General features: G+C 47.8%; 1 protein-coding gene across 5 annotated transcripts in view; it reads right to left on the bottom strand.

Moving 5' to 3' along the window:
• Positions 1-4982: 4982 nt before the first annotated feature.
• Positions 4983-24206, bottom strand: part of LOC108162715 (protein folded gastrulation) — a 35156-nt gene continuing 15932 nt past the window's right edge. For 4 of the 5 annotated variants that reach the window (XM_017297582.2, XM_017297590.2, XM_033386262.1 and 1 more), the window contains one exon: positions 4983-8662. In XM_017297582.2, coding sequence (XP_017153071.1) covers positions 6243-8603 — 2361 coding nt within the window. In that variant the 5' untranslated portion in view covers positions 8604-8662 and the 3' untranslated portion in view covers positions 4983-6242. Of the gene's footprint in view, positions 8663-15977; positions 16170-24206 lie in introns of those variants that run through there. The other variant, XM_017297598.2, reaches the window with a different exon arrangement.

Here is a 24206-nt window from a genome sequence, read left to right as displayed (position 1 = left end):
TCCAGAAGCCGCCCAGCTTTTTCGTTGTTTTTTGTCGCTGTCCGCAGAATGTGTGGACACATGAGGCGCACTGGCAGTGGCAGTGGCAGGAGCAACGTTGATTGTTGCAATTTCTCGTTAAATTGAATTCACTCGTTCAATGCGAGAGCCCTGGGATTGGATGTGGGATGTGTGGCAGTGGCAGTGGCTGTGTGGCAGTGCCCCACAGAGACAGAGAGAGAGAGAGAGTGGGGCAAGGGGCTGGACTGCTTATTTATGACAAGTGGCCAGTGGAGCAGGATGGGAATGGGGATGGGGACGGGGGCGAGGACGACGTCCAGAGGCAGACGACGACGCATTATGCGATTGCTGGGGCTTTGGTTTTTACCCCAAATTACACAAAACAGCAGTGGACATGCAGCCCCAACACACTTGTTAACTCCTTCCTGCCCCAGCCTGCCCCAGCCTCCCCTTCCGGCCGGCCGGCCTTTATCCCCCAATTAAAAAGAGACTGCAAATGGCCGCCCGAAAGCCGAGGACAATGGACGCATGGAGGGGCCCGAAACGACACATTGCGGTTGATGGGCAGGGGGCGGTGGGCGGGGGCGCTACCGGCTCATCTTGATCTTGTGGCGGGGCGGGGCGGGGCGGGGCGTCCCCCACCTGAAATGATTCATGACTCATCACAGTTGAGGGCCCTTTGAGTGTGTGTTTAACTGTTGACATAATGGGTTAATTGAGGCTCCGCCGGCCGCCGCAGCAATCCGCTTTGAAGCCGGACTCCCAGTCCGTCCGTCTGTCAGAGCGGATTCCGCACACAGGTCGAATGGGATAATGGAATCGGAAACATTGCTTGCGGCAATTTCGAGGAGATCCTTTGGCATAAAGGCTTCTGCTTTGACTGCGGAATGTGACGGAAATCAATCAGGAGACGATCCCATATCAAAGGTTCCACTAATCGCAGAAAAGCCATCTTCAAATAGAGGAAATTTCCCTTGAAATGGTGGACCCTTAGAGCTGGCAAGGAGGCGCCAAAGGGCAGATCTGTTTTGGGGTCTTAAAACCGAAATCTTGTGCAATTCGTCGCTCGAAATGTCTGCCATTTGTGGCATTTAATACGAAGCTTAATTTCGAATACGGCAAATGCATTTCAGCGGAACAGCCTCCGTACATATGTCTGTGGGGGTGGTGCTGGGGGTGGTGGTGTGGGGGGGTGGGGGGGGGGGGGGCATAAAAAAGTGGAGTGCCAGAGTCAGGGTTTGGCAGAATTAGTGCCAAATGCAAAATTATGTTTCACATTTAAATGGAATTTGCATTCATTGCCGTTAATTGAGTTGCAGTGAGTGCATTCAGACGATCATTTGAATGCCTATTCACTGGAAGAGCACTGCCAGCTAATGAACCGAGTGCGAGATGCAGGGGGCCGGGCATTGGGGAGGGGCAGTAGGGCCTCCACCCTGCCTATCTGCCCCGAAACCCCAATCCTTGCCATTCCAATTACTTAACACGAATGGAGCGGCAGAGTGGCAAATAAATAAGGTGCAAACACACGTGTGGCAGGGAACGAGACGGGCCATTCGGAGGCGGCAATCGCCCAACGTTATCCTTATCATTGTTATACTTAAGTTAACAGCAGCTTAGGCAATCACACTCTCACACCGGCTTACAGCAGTAATCAAGCAGCAGGCTCACACGCACACGCACACACACACACACACACACACACCCGAAACACACACACTTCTTGCGTTTTATGGAAGCCAATACAGGGCCGCACAGTGGGCCTCAAAGCTCAAAAAGAATGCCAGCCCTCGCTTGAATATTCAATTTTCAATTAAGAAAATTGCATACCAATGGCCCAAGCGAGTGGGAATGGAACCGCCCATTTGATTGTTATTGTCTGATGATCCAGGATACTTTTAAGCATATTTACATATTTATTGAGTATTCAAGGGCCAAAAAAGGGCCATATAGGGACTATTTTGAAGGAAGAACGAGTAAGAGATTATTTTGAATATTTTATCGACGTGCTGTGGATCGGCAAAGGAGGTCCATTCATGCTGCCTTCCTCAGGTTTCTTCTCTAAGGGTTTGCCTTGTCTCTCCAGTGATTCCCTTACCCCCTGACCATCTTAAGGGCATATCCTATCGACATCCCATCGAATTATCGCTAATTCCAACTCCTATCGATTCAAATCGAACAAATTCGTATCGATTAATCGATTTTCAGACGAGGTTCTTAGCCATCGAATGTAGTTTTGGCCCATTGTGCCTCAAAACTGCACTTGCCGTGTGCCTCTTGCCTCAAGTAGGGGGCTTTGTGTGGGAGTGTGGGGGTGGGGGAGTGTGGGGTGGCGCTCATTTTGCGGCTGGCGCAAATCCCCATAATCAGAAAGCTTTTGCAGTGTTATTTGTGTTAGTTTCAATTATATAAACAGCGGCATAAGACACAAGAGAGCGCCCCAGTGGCAGTGGCAGTGGCAGTGGCAGTGGTGGCAGAAGAAGAACCAATTACCGCTTGATTTAGCACACGCACACGAATGCAAACAAAGGCATACACTCATACACACACACACACACACATCTATGGATAGACGAGGAGGCAATGTGGCAGGGACAAACTTATTGAGATTCATTGAGCAGATTGTGCCGCATCGGGCGGCATAGATTGAGGGACTGCCGAAGGGATGGATGGGTGGCAGGGAGGGGCGGCTGATGGCAGACAATGGCTAATGCCTCAACTGTTAAATACAAACACAAATATGTACGCGCGCACACACACACACACACACACACAGAGCGGGAGAGAGGGGGAGGGGAAGAGCGGGAGCTGTGTTTGTTTTGCATAAAAGCTCAGGCCATTGAAAACTAAAATACTGCACAACACATACGAGACTTTTGTATTGCATGGCATTAGGCGTCGTTTCATTTATATTTTATGCACACACACACGCGCACGCAGATACACAGATACAGCGAGCGAGTGAGAGAGAGAGAGACTGTTGCAAGAAGCGTTTAAGTGCTTCGCTCTGTGTCTGTGTGCACTTCTGCTTAATAGTTAAATAAACACTAGTTTCCTTTTGGCATCGGACAGGCTTACAGCAGCAGCAGAGGCAGCAGCATCTGTGGCACACGCACACACATACGCATACCATCCCCTCTCTCTCTCTTTCTCTCTGCAGCGAGGGCATTACATTTTTAAGAACTTGTTTGCAACGGCAGCTGGGCTTGCGGAAACACTTTATCCGGCAAGAATCGGCTGTGTTTCACTCCAAAGATAATCCCAACTGAAATCGAAGGTTCAATGATATTCCAATCATAGCCTTCGCACCCGTCTATGCACTATGTAGGGTGCCAGCCTTCTTTCTTCCTCCCACGACCCACTGCCGGCAATTTCTCAATCCTTGAGACATTTAATATTCCCTTTTCAATGACAGCAATCATCGATGGAGCATTTGTTGGCTTAAAACAATGAGAGATGGTTATTCCCATCGCCCCATCGACTGCTGCTAGACGGCTTCTCCTGTAATGAACATATCCCGAATTGTTTTCGAGACTTACAGGCCTATCGGGGTCCGTTGTATCTGAAGGGTACACCAAGCTAATTTCTCGGTTGTCTTGATGCTTTGTGCTCTGGGGAGCCATGAGTGCGGGAGTCTATAGTTGACATGACATCTACTGCCGAGCTACATGTAGAAATCAGGAGTATATGGGAATCTTACAAGAGATCTACATGAGCGCACAGCATGTCAAAGGCAGGCATCTACATCTACATGCATTCGACATTTACTTTGCAGCCAGAAAATATGCAACGAAAAAGGAAAATAATTTATGGGGAAACGACTGGAAGGAACACTCACAATAGCTGGTGGAACAGTCCCAGGAGCAGGTGAAAGTGGGCCGGAAACGGGATGCGTATTCACATTCAGATTCAGTTTCTCAGCTGCTGCAATCAGCGATTAATGCAGCTCGTTAGGCAAACACACAGTCCCTAAAAATACACACACACACGAACACATATGAAGGGAAGGCAGTGGAGTCGCTCCTGCTGCTGCTCGCATGATTTTATTCGCCATGTTAACATCCCGCCTGCATATGTTTACCCAAGACATTTTTCTGCCACAAAAAAACGATCCAGGCAGAATAGAGATAGCAAACAGAGAGAGAGTGAGAGGGAGAAAGAAATGGGGAAATGCTGAATTTTCCTAATGGCATTTTTCGGGAACGTACAGCAGAAAGACAGCCAGCCAGCCAGCCAGCCAGCTCCTCTCACACCTACAGATTTGTGCGAGGATGTTTGGGCACCTAACGAGGGACGATCCACGGGAATATGATATGCGACTATTAATGGGAAGGAAGGAAAGTCCCCGAACAGCCCTCGCTAGAGTGTGTGTGTGCGTGTGTGTACAGTCCTTCTCATGCTTGCATAAGCTTCCTGTCGCTGATTTTGTTTCCATCCTTCAGTCGCAAATTTGTGGAATGGATTCGTCAGTGGCCCAGCGACAGCTGCCACATCTGCCTCTTCCTCTTCGCCTTGCTCATGTGTGTGTGTGCATCCTTCCATCCTCTTTGGAGCCACTCAAAGGGGCCTGCCGCCTGTTTGTCTCTCAGTTGGTTGCACGGCAAAAGCGCTAAACCTGCGAAACATTCTTCAATTTTTTGCTCCCTATTCCCTGCTCCCAGCTCCCTGCTCCCCCTCTGATTTCTGGTTTGACTTGCACGGCGACCTTTGTCGGCCGCCAGAGTGTGATGGGGCCAGGGGCGGGGGTATCTTCATAAAGTTCCGGACAGGCAGGCAGCCGGGCAGCCTCTGGGCAGCACGCCCGCTCTATTACAGCTGAATGAGTTTGCCGTTTGTCCTGCTGGCTCCACCGCTGAAGTTCTCCCTGCTCTTAATCCCGCATAAACGCGGCCAATTCATACTTGGAGCGGCATGCCACAAGCGACAATTGTCGGGCTATGAAATCATGGAAAGCCCCCCACAAAAGAAGGAATAGCCAACGGTTTTTGCATTTATCGTATTTGTTTTTCTTCAGAACTTTGGTTGTTGGTAGAATTTCAATTGACAAAAAAAAGAAGCATCTTTCGTTTCGTTTCACACTTTCGTTGCGTGGCCGTACAGATACAGATACAGATACAGATGCACAGATACTCGGATACTCGGATACAGGAACTGTATCCTGTGGGGCAAGAGGATCGAAACGAACGCAGATCTCTATTTCCTATATACATGCACTACATTTACATTTACATTTACATTTAGTTTCGATTTTAGTTTAGCTTTTTGTTTGGTTTACAATACGAGTGTGTGTGTGTGTGTGTGTGGTGTGTGTGTGTGTGGTGTGTGTGTGTGTGTGGGTATAGCATAAATAGTACGCTTAAATGCTAGCAAGAAGATACAGATACAGATACAGATACAAATCTTTGTGGTGGCATCTTGAAATCATCTTTAAAATTAAATATATTAAATATATACACAGAGACAGAGCTACAACAAATGCTGGATTATACAATACAATAATAATAATAATATTAATATTAATTCATAAAAAAAAAAATACAATACATCGAAAGATTCCATTCCGCACGTTCCACATTCCACATTCCACACTCCACTCCGTTGGATATACAAAATACATTTATGTGGCTCTTAGATCTAGGGGTTCTATTCCGTAAATAATCACAATTAAATATTGCTAAGGTTTCGCGACGGCGGCAGCAACGACAGCAGCAGCGGCGGCGGCGGCGGCGGCAGTGCCACATAAAACTATTTAAATAAAAAAAAAAAAACAGCTCTGACTAAAATTAAATCAACAACTTAAAACATGCAGCACTTTTAAATATTGTAACACAAGAAGAGGGAAAATCTTTCAAGAAAATAACGCCAATCGAAACGGGGGATCATGGTAATGAAACAAAAGTAGTTGTTGCTATTTACAAATTCGGGGGATTCGGGGACTCGGGGAGTTTTGGCATTAATAAAAGACTAAAACGTAAAAGGGCTACAAAGGGGATCCAAAGGGGATCCCCATCTGAAGATATATAGATTGGTTTTTGGTGCAAAGGTGAACGAACAACTGGGGACAGACTTCAACACAAATTGAAAACGCTGTTGCTGACACACGACACTACACCCTACGCTGCTCAACACTGCTCGGCGCTGATCAACACTGATCCACATGGATGCTCCAGGCGACTCTGTTCTTCGTTTCCAGAGCCACAGGGAGCACTCTCTCTCTCTCTCGGCCGCTGATGTGGCTGCTGTTAGCGTCGCGGTGGCAGCGTGGAGGCCATGGCCCCATCGCTCGCTCGAAATGTGCTAAAGAAACGCAACAACAGCGCCCGATCCTCGCCATTCCTGTCGACCTGACGATCGAGCCGCCAGCCAATATTCGGCAGCCACCAGAATGGTGTATACTCATCGTCATCCTTGCTGCTGCTGCTGCTGCTGGTGTTGGGTGTTGTTGCTGCTGCTGCTGCTGTGGATGTTGCCACTGTCGTTGTTTCATCTTCCGCCTGCGCTACTCTAATTATTTTACTATTTCTATTGCTACGATTTGTATTAATACTTAAATGTGATGTTGCTGCCGTTGTAGATGTTGCTGTTGCTGTTGCTGTTGCTGCTGGTGTTGCTGCTGCTGTGGTGCTAGTAGTGCTCTCTGTTGCGGCTGTTTTTGCAGTTGTCTCTGTTGTTGTTGTGGCTGTTGCTTGTGGCATGAGCTTTGACCAATTTGTAGAACTTTCTGTGGCATAAGACGTGGATGATGCCTCAGTGCTGCTGCTGCTGCTGCTGCTGGAGGTTTGCTGCTGCTGCAACAATCGCCGCGTGCCCTTTACCAGCTCGTTTATTTTCCGCAATTCCTCATCGACATTAATCTCACCGCCAATGGTATTTGTCATTAAATTGTCGCTCTCCTCCTCCGCCTCCTCGTCCAGCAAAGGGTACTCTCCACTCACGAAGTGGCTCCTGATGCTGCTGCTGCTGCTGCTGCCAGCAGCGGGGATCTCTGTGGTTGTTGTGCCAGCCACATCTTTGGGGATCTGCTGATAATGAAACCGGTCGTCTTCGGCGGCGGCGGTCTCTTGGGTTTCAGCCTCAATCGTCGTTGTCGTGGACTGTGTGGATGTTGTGGATGATGTTGCTGTCACCTGAACCGGTTGCACTTTCGATTTTATCAAAAGCAGGCGATTTCCACCTTCATCTATCTCTGGTTCTTCTTTCTGATGCGTTTGCGGATGCTGGGCTGGAGATGGAGACGATGATGATGACGATGACGAAGACTCCTCCATTGTCGTCTCCGCCTCCACAACGGTGCTAGTGCTGGTGCTGGAGCTGGTGGTCTCCGTTGTGTCGGTAGTGGCCTCGTCCTCTACATCCACAATATCTGTGGTGGTTTCCTCCTCCATCTCCGTCTCCATCTCCGTCTCCTGCTCTACTTCTGGATCTTCTTGATCGGCGCTTAACGGCGGCGCCACACGGCGATGATTGAAGGGCGGCGGCGGCGGCAACAGCTCGATGCTGCTGCCCTCGTAGGCCGGCAGAAAGGCATCGACCTTGAGCAGCTGAGCCAGATCCGCCTCCGCCTCCGCATTGCCATTCACCTTAAAGTCCCCCACTCCCTTGCGACTTGGATTCGCACCGGCATTCGTTTTTCCACTCTCATTTGCATCCGCATTCGAGTCGGCAGTCGTCAGGGAACTTGTCACCAGAAGAACCGACGACGAGGAGGCATCTGGGGGCGCCATCTGACCCCCCGCGGGCACCACAATGGCCGCAATGTTGCCAATGTCAATGTTGGACGACGTCGTGGACAGTGCATTGCTGGAGGCGGCCTGGAGATCTCCTCCAGCAGGAATGCGATTGCTGGGAGTTGCCTTTGGATTCGGTGTAGCTGTGGGCGTGGTTGCGGGCTTCGGCGTTGTGGTGGCGGTGGCGGTGTCGCTGGTGGCTGTGGCCGCAACTATTGGTGGCAGCCTGGCTGTCTCTTCCTCGGGCGACTCCTCGGGTGAGGACTCCCCGCCGAGGGCGGGGCCCGTGGGAAACTTCTTTTCGAATATATTAAACTTGAGCGGAGCGTCCGCACTGGGCAGGGCCTGGTCCTCGCCTCCGGCCTCTCCCATCGTTTGCTGCGACTGCGGCTCCAGGTCGTAGAGCAGCTCGTCGCCGGACACCTCCTCGCTGCCGTCCTCGCTGTAGTCGTAGTCCGTGATGATGGCCGTGGGACTGCCGGAGCCGGGAGCCCCCGCATTCGCGTAGATCAGCTCCTGCTTGAGCAGATCGGCGGGGTCGATGTTGATCTGCGGGATGCAGTGCTCGTTGTAGAGCGTGTGCCCCGGCGGACAGTGGCGGAAGGGGAGCGTGAATATCGACTTGGCCGTCACCTTCTTCTCCTTCTCGAGGCTCTTCTGCTCCAGCGGCAGGCTCAGCCACTCGTCCCAGGCCATCCGCTGGGCATTGCCCTCGATCGGACGCGACGTGATGGGCAGGGCATGGGCTCCGCCCTCCAGATGCAGATTCAGGGCGGCCACTGCCAGCAGGAAGTTCATTAGCCAGCGGCTGGAACCAGCACTAGTTCTAGTTCTAGTTCTAGTTCCACTTCCAGTTCCAGTTCTCGACGATGCCATCGTGAATCCCAGCCAATCGCCAATCCTCCAGTTCCTGGATTGCTTTCTTCTATCAATCGCTGCAATCAGGAGAGAGAAAGAGAGAGAGAGAGAGAACGTTTAGTACTTGCCACCCAATGTGTCTTGTGCCCCATCCCTATCTCCTTTGTTTTGGTGGCAGCTGTTTCAACCAGCCAGCCACCCCTCCCTGCCCTTGCCCCTTATTTGTGTGTGGCATGAAACATATACCGGTTCTGAGAGGCCGCACACCGCGCCCAAAGCCCAGAGCCCAGAGCCAGAGCCGAAGCCAGGGCCCTCCTCTCATCGGACTATGGGATAATTGGGGGAATTACGTGTCAAATTTTCTCTACTTTTTACTGAATTTTCGAGCAGATTTCTTGGACGGAATCTATCCTGGCAGATTTCCATCCTCAAGCGGTGGAAACGATACCAAGCCGCAGAACCACAGCCCAACTGCGTACCAAGGGGCACTGCTGCACGACGCGGTACTCTTCTAATGGTCTTTCGTATGTCTTTCTGTGAGAACTGCTTGGAATTCTTACGAAGAATTTACTTCCCCAAAGTCGTGATTCGGTCTCTCTTTTTGAATATTCCTTGGGTTCCCTTCAAATCGACTTCAAGAGTGATCTTCTCTTATAAACAGCCTCTTAAGAGTCTTTCGTTTTCGATGGATGTCATTGGATTCCACTGGCGATAACCATAGCGATATTTCTTCTCTTCCCACTGAATGGTCGACAATTTGTTGTCAATGTTTTATGGCTGCCACTGTATTCCAAGATGTACCCAGAGATGGAGATGGAGATGGAGATGGTTTTCGAGTCACACACAAAAAGATTGTGGCAGCCCGTGTGGATCTCCCTTCCGCTCAGAGAGGGTGAGGGACCCCCCTCCCCCCTCCCCCACAAAGTAGTGGCTTCTCCTCAGATCATTCAGCGACGGTGGCTGTGCGGGGCAGTGTGTGTTGTCATAATCAACGGGGCAACAATAATAAAAATAAGCAGCAACTTGTTGCTTGTTGTGGCATGTGGCATGCTGCTGCTGCTGTTGCACTTTGCTTAAGCACATCTTTCAGGCAGGGGGCACGCACAAATGTTTACACACGAGGCGGCGGGGCAAGCGAAGAGCGATGTGGTGTGGCGTGGCGTGGCGTTGCGTGGTGTTTATACAGATATATGTAGGTTATCTGCGGGTTCTTAGAATTTATGGGTTCAAGTGTGTGTGGCACCACCGCCGCGACCGCCGCGACCGCGACTCTCGCACAACTGTTGCACTCTCCTCTCCTCTCCTCTCAAGTTTATGGCTGGTGCTGTTGTTGTTGTCATTATTACTTGTTAATAGCCCTTGCCCGGCCCCTTCCCTCGGTCGCGAATCGGTCATAAAAACCGTTCACGACGACACGACCCGTTGTCCGTCCGTCCCTCTGTCCATCCATCCGTCCGTCCGTCCGGCTTGCAGCGGAACTCCGCTCTGCTCAAAATCTCATTGAATCTCCTGCCCTGCGAGTGCGTGAGTCCGAGTGCGTGTGCGTGTGTGAATGTCAAGTACCTCGCCGAGTCGAGTGTCTTCTGCCTGATAAGGTTAATGCCATAACGGTACTTGTACACACACACACACACACACACACTTACATAGTTCATATGTGACATATAACAATGACTTTGACACCCGCATTAGAGCCCAAATTGAAGCGCTTGGAAGCGGCAAGGGCACGGATGGTGCACCGCTTGGCTGCACTTGCCACTTGATTACTGCCGATGGACGATAGGAAGAGGTTGTGCGAAGAACAAAGCCCACTCGCCCAGCTGTGTGTCATCGATTAGGTATATCGATATATCTATAGTCCCAAGGACTCCCAGATCATTCGCCTTAGGGCTGGAATTCGCTTTAAGTTGGAAAATCCACTGTCCGCGGGACAGTCTTTCCATTGATTTCCCGAAATCGCCCAAAATCGATGCTCGAATTGACACTGACATCCTTCGAAATGCATTTGCCAAAGCCCCATCCACCCCATCCACCCATCCCCCAGTATCCAATCCCCCGTTTAATGTGCTGTTCCATTTCCTGTTTCGATTTGCTAATCTATATTTATGAACCCGCCCGCCCTTTGGGCCGGTTCAAGGGAGATGGGAGTCAGGACGAAAGACTCATGTGATGCTGTGTGACGACAGCTGCTGTTCCGGGGGCGGCGGCGGCGGCTGTCACCAGGAATCAAATGTTATTTCAGCCACGCGAGAGCCATCAACTGGCCTCCGTCGCCGCCTCCTCCTCCGCCTCCTCTGCATCCGTTGGTCAGTCACGAACATCGTCCGAGGGTCTAGGATAGGAGGGCATAGGATGGGCTAGGATAGTGTCCATGCTCTTCCATTCTGCGGAGCCAGAGCCTCAGTTCCTATATCAGTTCATCTGTCAGCTTCGTGGAGCCCAAATTGAAATCAACTTCACACGTCGCAAATTTTTAATTAAAAATCAGCAACTGATGTCGATTTGGGGGCACCAGACGAGACGAGTGGAGAGGAGAGGAGAGGACAGATGCGAACGGGTGTGGAGCATCAGAAAGCCGCAGGTTTTCTTTCCTTTTTTCTTCTGTAGACTTTTTTGCGTTCCCTGTTCTGTTCTGTTCTGTTTGTTTGTCTGTCTGTTTGTTTGTTTGTCAGAATCGGACAGCATTTGATGGCTTTAACGCGGGCATGGAATGGCCACGGACATACAGTTTTTTGGGGACGTTCCGTGTGTGCGGGGGAGATGCCTCAACATAATTCCTTGCAAACATACATTGACATCTTGCTAATACATAACAACACGGCGCAGAGCCCACACAGGACAGGACACACACAGGATCCGAAGAGGACACGGGACACGGGACACAGGACACAGAACACGTAGCCATTGCGCGTTGGGTTGGGTAGACTCTGATGCTGATGCTGATGCTGCTTCGTGCTCGCACGTATTCAATTCGATTCAATGATTCAATCCCGTATCCCGCTTCCCGCATCCCGCATCCCGTCCCCCGTAGCCCGGATTCTGGATTCAGGATTCCGCATCCTGACAAACACGCACAGAGGACGCCTGGACGACTCGTAACCAAACGAGTGCGTGCACATGAGTTGCACGCTCCCTCTCTTGTCTTGCTATTCATTTGCCCTGTTTTTTGTGGCCTTCCTGCAATGTCTCGTTGCTTTTTCCGCATATCCCCATCTCTGGCCATGTCCTCGCTTATCGGCATCAGCATTCAGCAGTGTCTATGTCCCCCAGCTCTAAGCATTCCATATTGCACGAGTGTCCTTCACACATCCTTCTTTTCTTATTTCTTATTTCTCATTTTCCATTTCCTGTTTCTCTATTTCCAGGATCTTCCAATCGATTGGGTTTCACAATTTCACCACAAAGTAAGTACAGCAAAGAAGCGATCGCTTAAGCCATTCCAAGCCTATCGATAACTAATCGATTGTTAATCGATTTCACAAAATTTAATAATTGGCTTAAAAATCGCATTTTTTGCATAATTTATGCAATCGAATGATCGATAATTCACTGAACAATACAGAAACCAATCGACACATTTCGATAGATGATGGATATCGATAATTAACCGATTGTTACTGAATTTCTAGAAACATCAGGCTTTAAAGAACCATTCAATAATCCCAATCGATAAGTGTCGATAAATTATTGCTATCGATAGTAAATCGAATGTTACTGAATTTCCCAAAGCTCCAGAATTGGCGAGAATTTCCGCCGTAGACCCCCTTAATGGGCACGATGATTAGCGTGGCATCATTTGTGATCTCATCGGATGTCTACGATCGAACTGCATCGCATGACAGGGCCTTCCTTCCCTCCCGGTTTCTACTTCTCAGATTCCCCTATTATAGAAACCAATTGGGCGGCCATTTCGATGGCGGGAGGCAGTGAAAAATAACATCTGGACATTCATTTTCGAATGGCCATTACCTCGTACGTCGCACACACGTCGATGCTTAAAGTAGTTCAATTAGCTGCAAGTGTGTGTTGCTGGGGAGAGCAGTGCGGGGGCGGCAGCGAGGTACAGTTGTGTACAAAATGTGTGCCATTAGAATGGAACGGTAGGTGGTGTGGGGGGGGGGGGGGGGGGGGGGGGGGGGGGGGGGGTTCATTATGCATTCGACTATGTCAATGTCTCTGTCGCTGGTCAAGAATTATACAATCCGAAGCCTCGAACGCCTCGATTCCAATTCCAATTCCGATTCCGAAATGTATCTTTGTATCTTTTGGGTCTTGTTCGAATGTTGTTACGGTTGCTGTGACTCTTGCTGTCGCCTATCGCCCCACGCACGTGGACTGCCGCTGCCGCTGCCGCTGCTGTTTCTGTGGCTGATTTGTCAACAATTTTATGGCCACTCGTTCACAGTGTCAACCAGTTTTCTGGCTTCGCTTCTCTTTTCCAATATTATGTATCGCAATATACCCTTTCATTAATGGAGGGTATAGCCATATGCCAGACGAAGGAAGCGATCAAGCATCAATGATGATCCGTAAGGTTTTCCTTGAGATTTTCCCAGATGAACCAAAGATAAAGACAGATCCACTTGTAAATATCGTTGGAAAAACAACTCTTTGCGGGAAAAACTCTCTCATTTCGCTGGATACATCTTTGGAAAGACTCTCCCACTTGTTGCATCCAAGTATCTGGTGATCCGCAAGAGTATCTACCACTTGGCCATTCGTTCGGTTAGCCTTCAGTTCTTGTTTTGATTTTTGTGGGGCCTGAGGAAAATGCAAAACCGAAACGAACCGAAACGCTCGTAAAAACAGAAGTTACAACAGCAGCAGAAAAAGCAGCAGCAGCAGCCACATGCAAAGCAAAAGCTGTACTTGGAGGCAGCCCAAGTGGTGGCTCACAGCCGCTGAGCAATCACTCAAGACAGACAGAGAGAGAGAGAGAGAGAGAGGGAGACACTTGGCCGGGCTGCCAAAAGACGGCCTGGCCGAAACCTGCTGCTGGCGACACTTGAACGGGTGCCCCGTTACCACCGTTAAAGTGTCCGACTGACTGCCGTCTAGGCCCTCATTCGATTATATCTAATATCCCCCCCCCCCCTTCCCCCAATGAGCCACTGACATCATCCACCGAACGCGAGAGAGACAATCAATGCGCTTTGTTCCGCTGTAATACCCTGTAGTACCCTCTGCAAGAGCAGGCAAGGCCAGCAGAGCCCGTGTGCAAAATGAATTACAGAATTATCTAGAATCAGCATTTCCCTCTCCGTCTCTGCGGATGATCTGTGGCTGTGGTGTCTACGTGCCCCATCGAAGGCACTTCTCACGCCAATTTTCCCCCACAAAACGCTCACGCTTTTCCATCTTTCCAGCTGCCATGCCTCCGCTTTTCTCTTCTCCCTGGCTGGTCCCCGACTTTATGGCTGGATCATAAATTGTGTATTCAAATTGTGAATTGATTTCCAAACAAAACTGATTCCCGAACCGAAATGCGTGTGAAAATCTTCAGATTGGGAAAAGCAGGCGTGAGAGAACGCAATTAGTTTTCAATTACGAGTGATTGGGGGGCACATGGGGCTCGCAGCAGGTGCTGGAATCATTTCACAGTTGCAAAATCCGCTCTGAAAGCGAAAACATATCAGAAAATCGAATAACAAGGGGAAGCGGGATCTGCAAAATGCACTTCGCCCCTTCCACCCCCCCCCCCCCCCCCCAAACAAATTTGGGGCACACACGATCGACGATCAGCGATCAACGATGCCCCAATGTTGCCGCTGCCACTGCCACTGCCACACACTGATTGCCGACTGCCGACTGCTGCTGTTGTTGGCACAGGCCATGGACACGCAGAAGACAGACCTGAAACGCGCGTCCGAGAAATGCGCACGCAGACGCGTGCCGAATTCATAAAAAAAAGGCATTCATTCGTTTCGATTCGATTCGATTTACATGCCCCAAGACCCCAGAAAAGCCCCCAAGCCATCAGAACTCGAAGCCGGGCACGAAATTTGAGCCCCCAATAAATATGAGAATCAGCCGAAAAAAACACAGAAAAATTGGGCGAACCAGAGGTGCAGAATGGTCGGTAGGAAGGGAGATGGGGAGGAGGGGTAAGTAATCAGAGAGAGAATAAGAATGGGCTTTAGAGACTCCATCGAGTGCCCTGCAATGAGACTGAAATTGAAATTGACTGATTGAAAGAGTTCTTTCAGAGAAATCCCCGGTATTTGGGAAGGCAAATGGGAGTTGTATTCCCCTTGAGTTCCATGTATAAAGATTGAATCGTATCTGAATACTGAATGTATCTTAAAGCGTGCCACTTCTATCAGAGCAGAGGTAAACGAGAGATGAAGATCCAAAACAGAACAGATTGAAGCATTCAATATTGTTTCTATGATAGATCTTAAGGAATACCTTCAGATACAGATACAGCTACAGCGATACAGAGAAGAAGATACAGACTTTCCCTAGCAACTTTCCACTGAATCTACCATTAAACCATTCACTTATTATGCCCCTTTTGGTATCCTTCAATTATGTTTCCGAAAGAATCTCGAACAGAATAAGGAGCATCCTTTATCTACGATCTAAGACGGTAGAATTCGCTTAAATTCCATTCCGATTGATTCAAAATAAGTGAAATATTCCGATATTGTTCAAATAAAGTCACGGTATTAATTTTCTTTTGGAATTTCGAATTCCGAATTCCGATTCCCATTTAATCCGCCCGAGCCCATGACTCATGGCTGTCCATAAGCCCTACAGCCCTCCCACTCTCCCATTGATATCCCCTTGATTTGCATAATCAGTGATTAGTTTGGAGGAGGAGGTCTTCGGGACTGAGTCTGATATATGTATGAATACGATTATGAGTAGCGGCATGAATGGAGGGGCTTCGACTGGCATTAAGCCCTCCCCTGGGTTTGGCCTGTGTTTTTGTGTCCGTAAGTATCTTATGTGTTGCATGTGGCCATATGCCCCGTTCATTTATTTTCCGAGCACTTCTCGAAGTTCATGCCCCATCTTGTTGTGCTGATCCACCCACACCCTGCGGTAGGGGAATATTTTTTGGCCAATTTTCACTGGTTTCGCGGTGCTGATGTTATTATTGTTATTGTTGTTGCACGAGCACAGAAAAACACACGATAAAGAAAAATAAAGGAAAATAAACCCCCGCAAAACAATGGAAAACTTAAAGAAAACAAATTGCGAATTTGTTATTGCTGTTCTTCGTTCAGGCCTGCGCCGTTGATTGATTCATTCATTCATTCATTCACTCGCAAATTACTGGATTGATTGAATGGCAAAGGAGACGAGGAGAAGGCGGAGGGGAGAGGCATCCCTGGCGGATCGACTGGCAGTCGAATGGGAATGTATCTTTTTGCGCAGTTAACTCACATTTTTCCTAGGGGCTTGTACTTTTTGTGGCACTTCACTTGCAGACTTGCGGAAAAACAAAACAAAACAAAACACTCGCGGAGGGACAGACTGGGAGATTCTAGTTTTGCGCGAGTTTTCTTTTGGGTTGTGGCGTTTTGTGTTGCTGTGGCAGTCGCTTGTGGCAGCGACTTGAATGCCTGAAGATCTGAATACAGACTGAGCGGAAAATACACGAAAATATTCGTATCAACTAATAGACAGACAGTCGGGACGGGACGGGACGGGGCAGGGACGGGTACGGGGCAGGGAGATCGCATCCAAAACATTGCCCGAGAGCAGAGCAGAGCACAGCACAGCACACACGACGATACAGATACACAGATACATTTACAGAGGCAACAGATACGAGATATACGAGATACGAGAGACACGGGAGATACGGGAGAGAGAGCAGCGCATGGAGAAGATACATGCAACTTACGCAATGCCCAAGAACGCCGAACTGTGGCAGCCGACAGCAGAATTGGCGGTAAATCTTTTGCCACACTTGCTGTCATTGTTGCACGCTGATCCTGCCACACACACGCACTCTAAAGAAAGGGAAAGAGCGAGGGAGCGGGAGTGGGAGCGGAGCAAGGTGAGAGGCAGGGCGATCAGGTAGCAGCCGTAGGGCCTACATATCTACCTGCCGCCACACTCTTGCCCTTAGCCTTGAGCCATAACCGCAGCAGCAGCGGCAGCAGCAGCAGCAGCAACGTATCTGTGAGATACGAATGTTACAGTTACACAAAGAGAGAGGGAGAGCGAGAGCGAGATGGCCACGTCCTTGCCGTAATCGCAATGTGAACGCCAAAAGTGAGAAAAGTATCTGAGTATCTGTATCTCCGTGTCTACTGATAGCAGCCCACAGACAGAGGCAAAAGATACACAAACCTGGCCATGAAATGCACTCGCTCTCTCCCTCAGAGGGCCAAGGCGAAGCCCCTGATAACGGCCGGCAGTGGCACGATGCAACGGATCCACGGACAGCAGTCGAGCGGCTCTGAAGGTGAGGGACACACCGATAAGATGGTTCTGGAACCAGCCGATCCATTAGATATACATACATGTGTAAATACACTCAATATCCGATCGAAAAACCGAACAATTCAATTCGAAAATTCAACTCAAATTGCTAAAACGGGTCCACTCATTAATCAATCGAGTCGTCCATTAATCCATCCGTGAGCTTTGATAAACATACGATGAGCAGCAAAAACAAAATAAGAAACACAAAAGCACAGACCAATTACCAATTACGGCCATAAAAATTAATTTAAAAAATACCAAAAACTCATTTATAATCGAGAAATAAATTTGAAAAATGCAATTCCAATCGATTAAATCTGAGCACAAAAAAAGCATTAATAAATGGACTGTCTTTGCGAAATGCCTAAGAGATAGATCAGCGACAGTTACCCTTCAACAATCAGCAATTAATAGATAATCGATGCTATCGATTATCGATTATTTGTATGATTAAATTCGATTACTATCTCTGAAGCTCGAATCGGTTGGAATGATGCCACCGATCTCTATCGTTTTTTATGGTATTTGGATCGATTAAATCGATTGAATGATCATTTATTCGATTAGGATTCCTAAAAACATCAAAAATCAATAAATAATCGCTTGGACAATTGTGTTTATCACCCAAAAAAAAAGCGACAAATAAAACGAAAGATTTTCATCAACAAGAAACACACTCGAAACGATTAGAGAAAAGAAATCACAAAGCAAACATCGTCAAGCGGGGCGCCCTCTCAAGCGAAATTCGAGCCCCAAAACAGAACCTAGGTCAACACCTGCACCCGCACCCGCTGGCACTCCCCGCCCCCACCCGCTGGCACTTGGCAACACGATCTGTAGATTCTTCACTCTTCAGTCGAAGAAAGGGAAGGGTACGGGCACGGGTATGGGTACGGGTACGGGTCCAATGGCGAATAATCACTCCGATTCCGATTTCGATTCCCCCTCGGGGGAAGCTTTCGCTTCGACGGCGACTTCGAGTGTTGTTTGCAATTCAATTAACGCTGTCAATGTCGACACATCATCGAAGGGACGGGGCAGACCCAGAGGTAGGAGGTAGGAGGTAGGGAGTGGGAGGTAAAAGATAGAGATACAATTACAAGATCAACGGCGAACAGCGAACGGCGAACGTCGGCCAAGAAACCCAGCGACCGTGTTTGATTTGGACAAAGTATCTCTATCTTTACACTATGTTCGAGACAAGTATATGTATCTGTAGCTGTATCTGTATCTGTATCTCTGCATTCATGATCGGATCGCAGCTCGCTGGCTCTCTGTTGACGCTGGCGGCCGTCTGTGGTTTATCAAACTCCGACTGCAGCCATTGTCTGGCCAAATTCTATGGATAGACAAATAGATAGTCAGACAACAGACAACACAGCCAACACAGACACAGAATGCACTGCACAAACAGCCGACAACAGGCCAGAGACGAGAGCGGCAAACAGAAGCAGCAACAAGTGGATGTGAAACAAACTTTACACGCATGCACCCGTACACTGAGAGAAAACAACGAGCATTCCGAATACAGAATCTATAGATACAAGATACTCGCAAAATGATTGGAAGAGGTGCTGGTTGGATGCTCATTTGAGAGGGAAAACACTTTGGGAAAAGCTTTTCGTTGGTCTGAGATGTCACACAACATGCGGCAGCGCCCATCGGTTGCTCTGCATTTGAATGCAGACCCCTATCCTTTCTCTCAGTGCAGCCACATATGTATACGACCATAATTCCATAAATTCCAGGAAGAAAACAGAACGATATGCATCGCTTTGGATCGGAGGAACATCTAATTGCACGGCCACTGAGTCAGAGACCTCCATTCGGAACGGAACGGAATGGAACGGAACGGAACGTAGTGGTATTTCCGTCCGATAAGCATCGATAGGGTCCGCTGGCGACACCGAAAAAAAGGAAGGTTGTCGTCGCACTTGAACCCCAACGGGGGCGCCTGTCATTGACATTGCATGTTGCAACCCCTGCCACTGGAACAATGGGCTTCCTTGTTTCTTGTTCAGTCCCCAATCCCCACCCAAGTGTTGAACTCTCAATGACAAATGCTGTCCGAGTCTCTCTCTTCCCAATGGCTTGACGAATGGCCATAGAGCGACCATTAAACGGCAGGCCAATTAGTAGTTTTAATAATCATAAAAAGCTCTGAAACACACAGAAAAACACAAATCGAACAGCGGACATCGACTGGAAATATTACGATTAGTTGTACAGTTTTTGGCAACACATGCACGGACATGCATTGAGACAGAACTGGAACGGAGCTGGGGAGCTGGGCAGCTGGTGGAGCAGTGACCTTTGGGGCTCGGGGCTTGGGGCTTGGGTCTGGGCTTTTGGGGGTTCAGGGCACATGCCAGTGGCTCTGTCACGGGGGAAAAGTGCAACAAGCTCTGAATCGTTTATCAATAGATCCATCAGTTATCAGTTTGTAATCGATCAAAAATCGATAGCTCTAGGATTGTACAGCCATAGGCCATAAATGATTATTTATCGATATTCGATTTATGAATTATCCATAAAATACTTTCATATAGATACAAATACGTATACAGTGCAATTGTTCGAAGAGTTCTCAGTTATAGAGTATTACGTATCGATTTCTGAAAGAGTTACTCGATTTGTATCGCAAATAGCTCGATAGACAATATAATTCATCATTTTAGAGTCCATCCCCGAACTGTTTTCTATTCTACGCTCCGGGAAGGGTGGCTACGCTTTCCTCTGCCTGTGCTCCGAATATCTAAACTCGTTTCGGATACGACTATCCATAACCGATAAACGATGGCCTATTTAGACATTAGGCAACCCCCTTAACCCGTAGATAGTGCCACCCGAGGGAGGGGGGGACGCACGGAGGGCACGCAGGGCAGGCCCAAAATGGGGACAAAATTAGCTAATTGAAATAGCCTTCAATTGGTATTATGAAATATGCATATGCGATTTGGGCCAACAACGAATGGAATGGCCAATGGCCAATGGCCAATGGAGAATGGGTGCGGTTGTGGATGGAAAGCCCTACCACATACTCGTATATGCTAATCGATGGGGCGGAGGGCGGAGGGCGGGGGTCCGACCGGTGGGCAGTGACCGGACCCCTTGCCGTGTCGTGCCAGAAATCCCATTGAAAAATTAAATGGAACACAATTTCATGTTTTATGATACTGTTGCCACATGCAACAGCAACAGCAGCAGCAACATCATGTGTCGCTTGTCTGCGAATGTTGCTGCCATTTGCATTTTTATTTTATCAATTGTACGCGCATTTTATTTCCATTTTATTTACATTTTTTATTCATTTTTTGTATTTATTTTGTGTAATTTTTTTTAAGCAAAACTGCGAGGCTTTTCAACACTCGAAAGAAAGAAAGAGAGAAAACAATTGTTTATTATTTATTAAAGTATTTGTTGCTGCCGCTCTGCCACTTCCACACTTCCACACATCCACACATCCATTCGGTGTTTCGTATTTTGGTTTTTTGGCGCTGAATTCAAGGCCAGAAGAGACCTCTTTATTTGTTCCACATACGGGTACGGGGTGCGGGAACGGGGTACGGGGTGCGGGGGCACGAGTGCGATTATGGGGAGCACTCGCACGAATACTATTCATTCGTACTACATTTCATTGTTTAATTTGTTTGGCTTTTTCCCTGCTTCCCTTTTTCCCTTCATCGGTGCTTTCGGGCTTCAAACGCAAACGGAATTGAAAAACAGATTTTGAAATGCTTTTTGGATATTTTCGTATTGCGATTCGGTTTTTTTTTTTCAAGTGTGAAAGTCTGTGGAATACCCCATACGGGGGGGAAGGGATTCTCAATTGAATGCAAATGCATCAAAATGAATATGAATATGAATGAAGATCGGCGCTTCTCTCCTCTCTTATTGTATGATAATTTCAAGATCTTGCGGACTCCAACCGGTTCGAGGCGCGTGCACGGATCGTTCGTACAAATTGATTAGCTCTCAAAGTAAAGTGCAACGGGAGGAACCGCTAAACAGGTTCGAACACGAATAAATCCGCGATTAAGAAGGAGATGTCATGAATGTTTAACTCATTTTGAGATGGGACTGGAAGTAGGTGTCTAATTGGATGGCTAAAAGGTGATTAATGGAACTCTAACGCGCGGATTCCAGGGAGAAGTGTAGCTCTAGCGACCGATGGGCACTGCTGCACGATAAGGGGATCTATCTGCCAATGAATGCCATTCAAGCGGACTGTTCCGAGGAGAAAAGGAGTGCCAGCAACCGAGGAGCACTGCTGTACGATGCGCAACAAGTGTAGAACTAATGCCTGAATGAAAAGCAAGTAGATTTGTGCTCCAAGTGGAAGAAAAATCTTAAGGAATGAAATGGAAATAGTAAGGATGTCAATGGACAAGCGGGAGAGGGAGAGGGGGGGCCACAAGTTGAGACAAAGGTCAAGCCTCATCATTCCCGCCAATTGCGGATCCGTGGATCCGTGGAACTGTGGGGAATGTCGGACCACCTTTTGCCTTTTTTTAGTCCGGTTTTCCCAAACAATTTCCACCAATTGGCGTCTGGCTTGAATCGGTTTTCTGTCGCTGTCTCGCTGTTGCTGTTTCTGTTGCTGTTTGCTGCAGCTTTTGCGGCTTATGCAATGCGTTTTCAAATGAATTGTTCGGCAAATCAATTTGCATATTGCGCGGCGCATTTGCGGTAACTGCAACAGCAACAGCAACAGCATCGGAACCTGCCCCTTGGGACGGGCACCAAGGGGGCTGTGTGGCACCGCCACTACAGCAGCGGCAACAATTTACAAAAATATTTTTGTGTTTCACACTCAATTAATGCCAATTGACTGCGAAAATTGCCAACACCTTTGACACGTTTTCCCATTTGAGCGCGGCACAGAGAGGCGGGGGGCGGGGCGGCCGATGGAAATGTGAAAACAATCTCTCACTCTCCCACAGAGTGTTCAGAGTGTATCTATATGGGTGTCGGTATGGGTATCTGTGGCACACAATGCCCAAGCCAATTGGCTAGATATTCAATTTAACAGGACAGCAGAAGAGCAGAAGAGCAGAAGTCGCCTCGCGGTTGGCGCTCCGTAGGTCCATTCCAATAAATAAATAAATTGTCACATGCAAAATTCATGAGACAAAATACATTCCACTCCGCAACACAACCTCAAATTATTGACATTTTGAACGCAATTGAACTTTTCGCATAAATTTCCAGGCGCAGGCCCATCGAGGGGGGGGGGGGGGGGGGAAGGGGCGGATATGGAATGTGGAAGGTTATTTCGCATTGAAATCGCATCGAATCGAATCGAATCGGGAACTGAATTGAATTGAATGAAATGTAATAGCTTAATTGATAAATAATTGTTATTGCTATTGCATTAAGTGGACAAGAAGGCAGGCCAAATGATGGTATTAATCAAAGTGAACGCCCATCCACACATCCACACATCCACACGTCCTCTCCGTCAGGGCGGTAATTGCAATTGGCATGATATTCGCAATGAATGAATGAATAAATGGATGTAGGTGTGGATGAGGGGATGGATAGTTTGCACAGATTCACAGAAATGTGAGTCCTGCAATTATAAAGCAATCAAGAAAAGACAAACCTTTTCTCCCGCTCTCTCGCAGAAGGAATTTGGATAAAGAGATGCCAGAGCATATCCTGAGACAAAGCCAGAGATGGCATCTATCCAGCTATGTATCTATCCGATTAGGAATCTCTAGACATCTCTCTAAAACAATAATAATCTATCTTGTATCTAACAACCTACAGACTCGTATGTGGTAAACAGTTAATGAGAGTATCTTGGTATGTTTTCCCAATCAAAACGAAACGAAACCCTCGACACTTTTCCTATAAAAGCAATGGCTTTGACCTACCGCAATAATTTCTTTGTTCTGCAACAGTATTTGCGGGTAAGTACGAGTGTTTCCTGTATCTGTATCTGCAAGATATCCACCAATATAGCACCTCTTTTCAATACCATCATGGCTCATCCCTCGAAGAAATGCAGGAAAAGAGTCCGATAATCGATATACGAATGGGTTCTGCGATCTCTATCAACAGGAAAACCTACTCGATTATGGAAATTCTTGAATCTTTAATCGTTTTGTTCAATCACAGCTAGATGCTGCAATCCATAAGATACACGTACTATTCCGAGCATTGATCTTAAGAGTCGCGATGTTTCCACAGCTTTCCATTTGCCATTTTCCGTCTGCAGTCTTTCTTCTCTCATAGTTTACACAGACAGATTCTCCTGGCACGTCAATCAACGCTTAATCTGTGCCTGTGCCGTATAGTACTTGTACTACACTTAGTATATATTAATATACTTAGTATATATACTATGATTAATGGCCACAATGATTTTACGCTGCGATTTTGAGTGGAAAATGTATGCAAAAGGGGAAACACAATGCACACCCACACCCACACCCACAATCTACACGCGTTCTCAGGGGCATTTGTGGGGCATGGGGCAGGGACAGAAGAAAGAGATATATGCCATATAATGAGAGACAGAGAGAGAGAGAAAGATCGCTCTCTCTCTCTCGTTCTTTCGTTTATTACATATTTTATTTATTTAAATTGTAATTTTTATTGTTTTTTGGGTGCATGATCGTGGGGGAGTTATCTTTCGCCGATTGGAGGCTGTCCGCTTGTCCGTCAGCTGTGCTATCGCTTCCGGGTTGACAGACAGAGAAGGCAGAGAGAGACAGAGACAGAGAGAGGGTCTGTCACAGTGAGCGGCCAGACAGAGAGACACCATCTGATGGGCATGGGCATGGGCACGGGCATGGGATCTTCTGTGGAGATCTCTGAGGGATCAGTAGGGCTTCGTAGAGTCTTTGGGACACAGTACGACCAAAGATGATTACCTTAACGAGTGCACACTGTGCAGTACTGCAGCTCTGAGGCCAAATGCAAATGCTCACGAATCCCTGGGGGGTTTTTATAGCCTTTTGGTTGGTTAACCCCGTTAGCAAGACGCAAGCGTGTTTTTTTTTTGCATTCATTCGGGTTTTTTGCTTTTTTGCTTTTGTTTTTTTTTTTATTTATTTGTATCCCTCTTCAAAATTCATTGTGTGTTTGCTGTTGCTGCTGGTGTTGCTGTTGTTTTCGATTTTAATTTAATTAAAATTATGTCAACGCAATTGAAATGTTATTGAACCACGA

Source organism: Drosophila miranda, chromosome XL (genome assembly GCF_003369915.1).
Source record: "Drosophila miranda strain MSH22 chromosome XL, D.miranda_PacBio2.1, whole genome shotgun sequence".
Taxonomy (NCBI): Eukaryota; Metazoa; Arthropoda; class Insecta; order Diptera; family Drosophilidae; genus Drosophila; species Drosophila miranda.
Note: the sequence above shows the minus strand (reverse complement) of the source record. Positions and strands in the feature narration are given on the sequence as shown.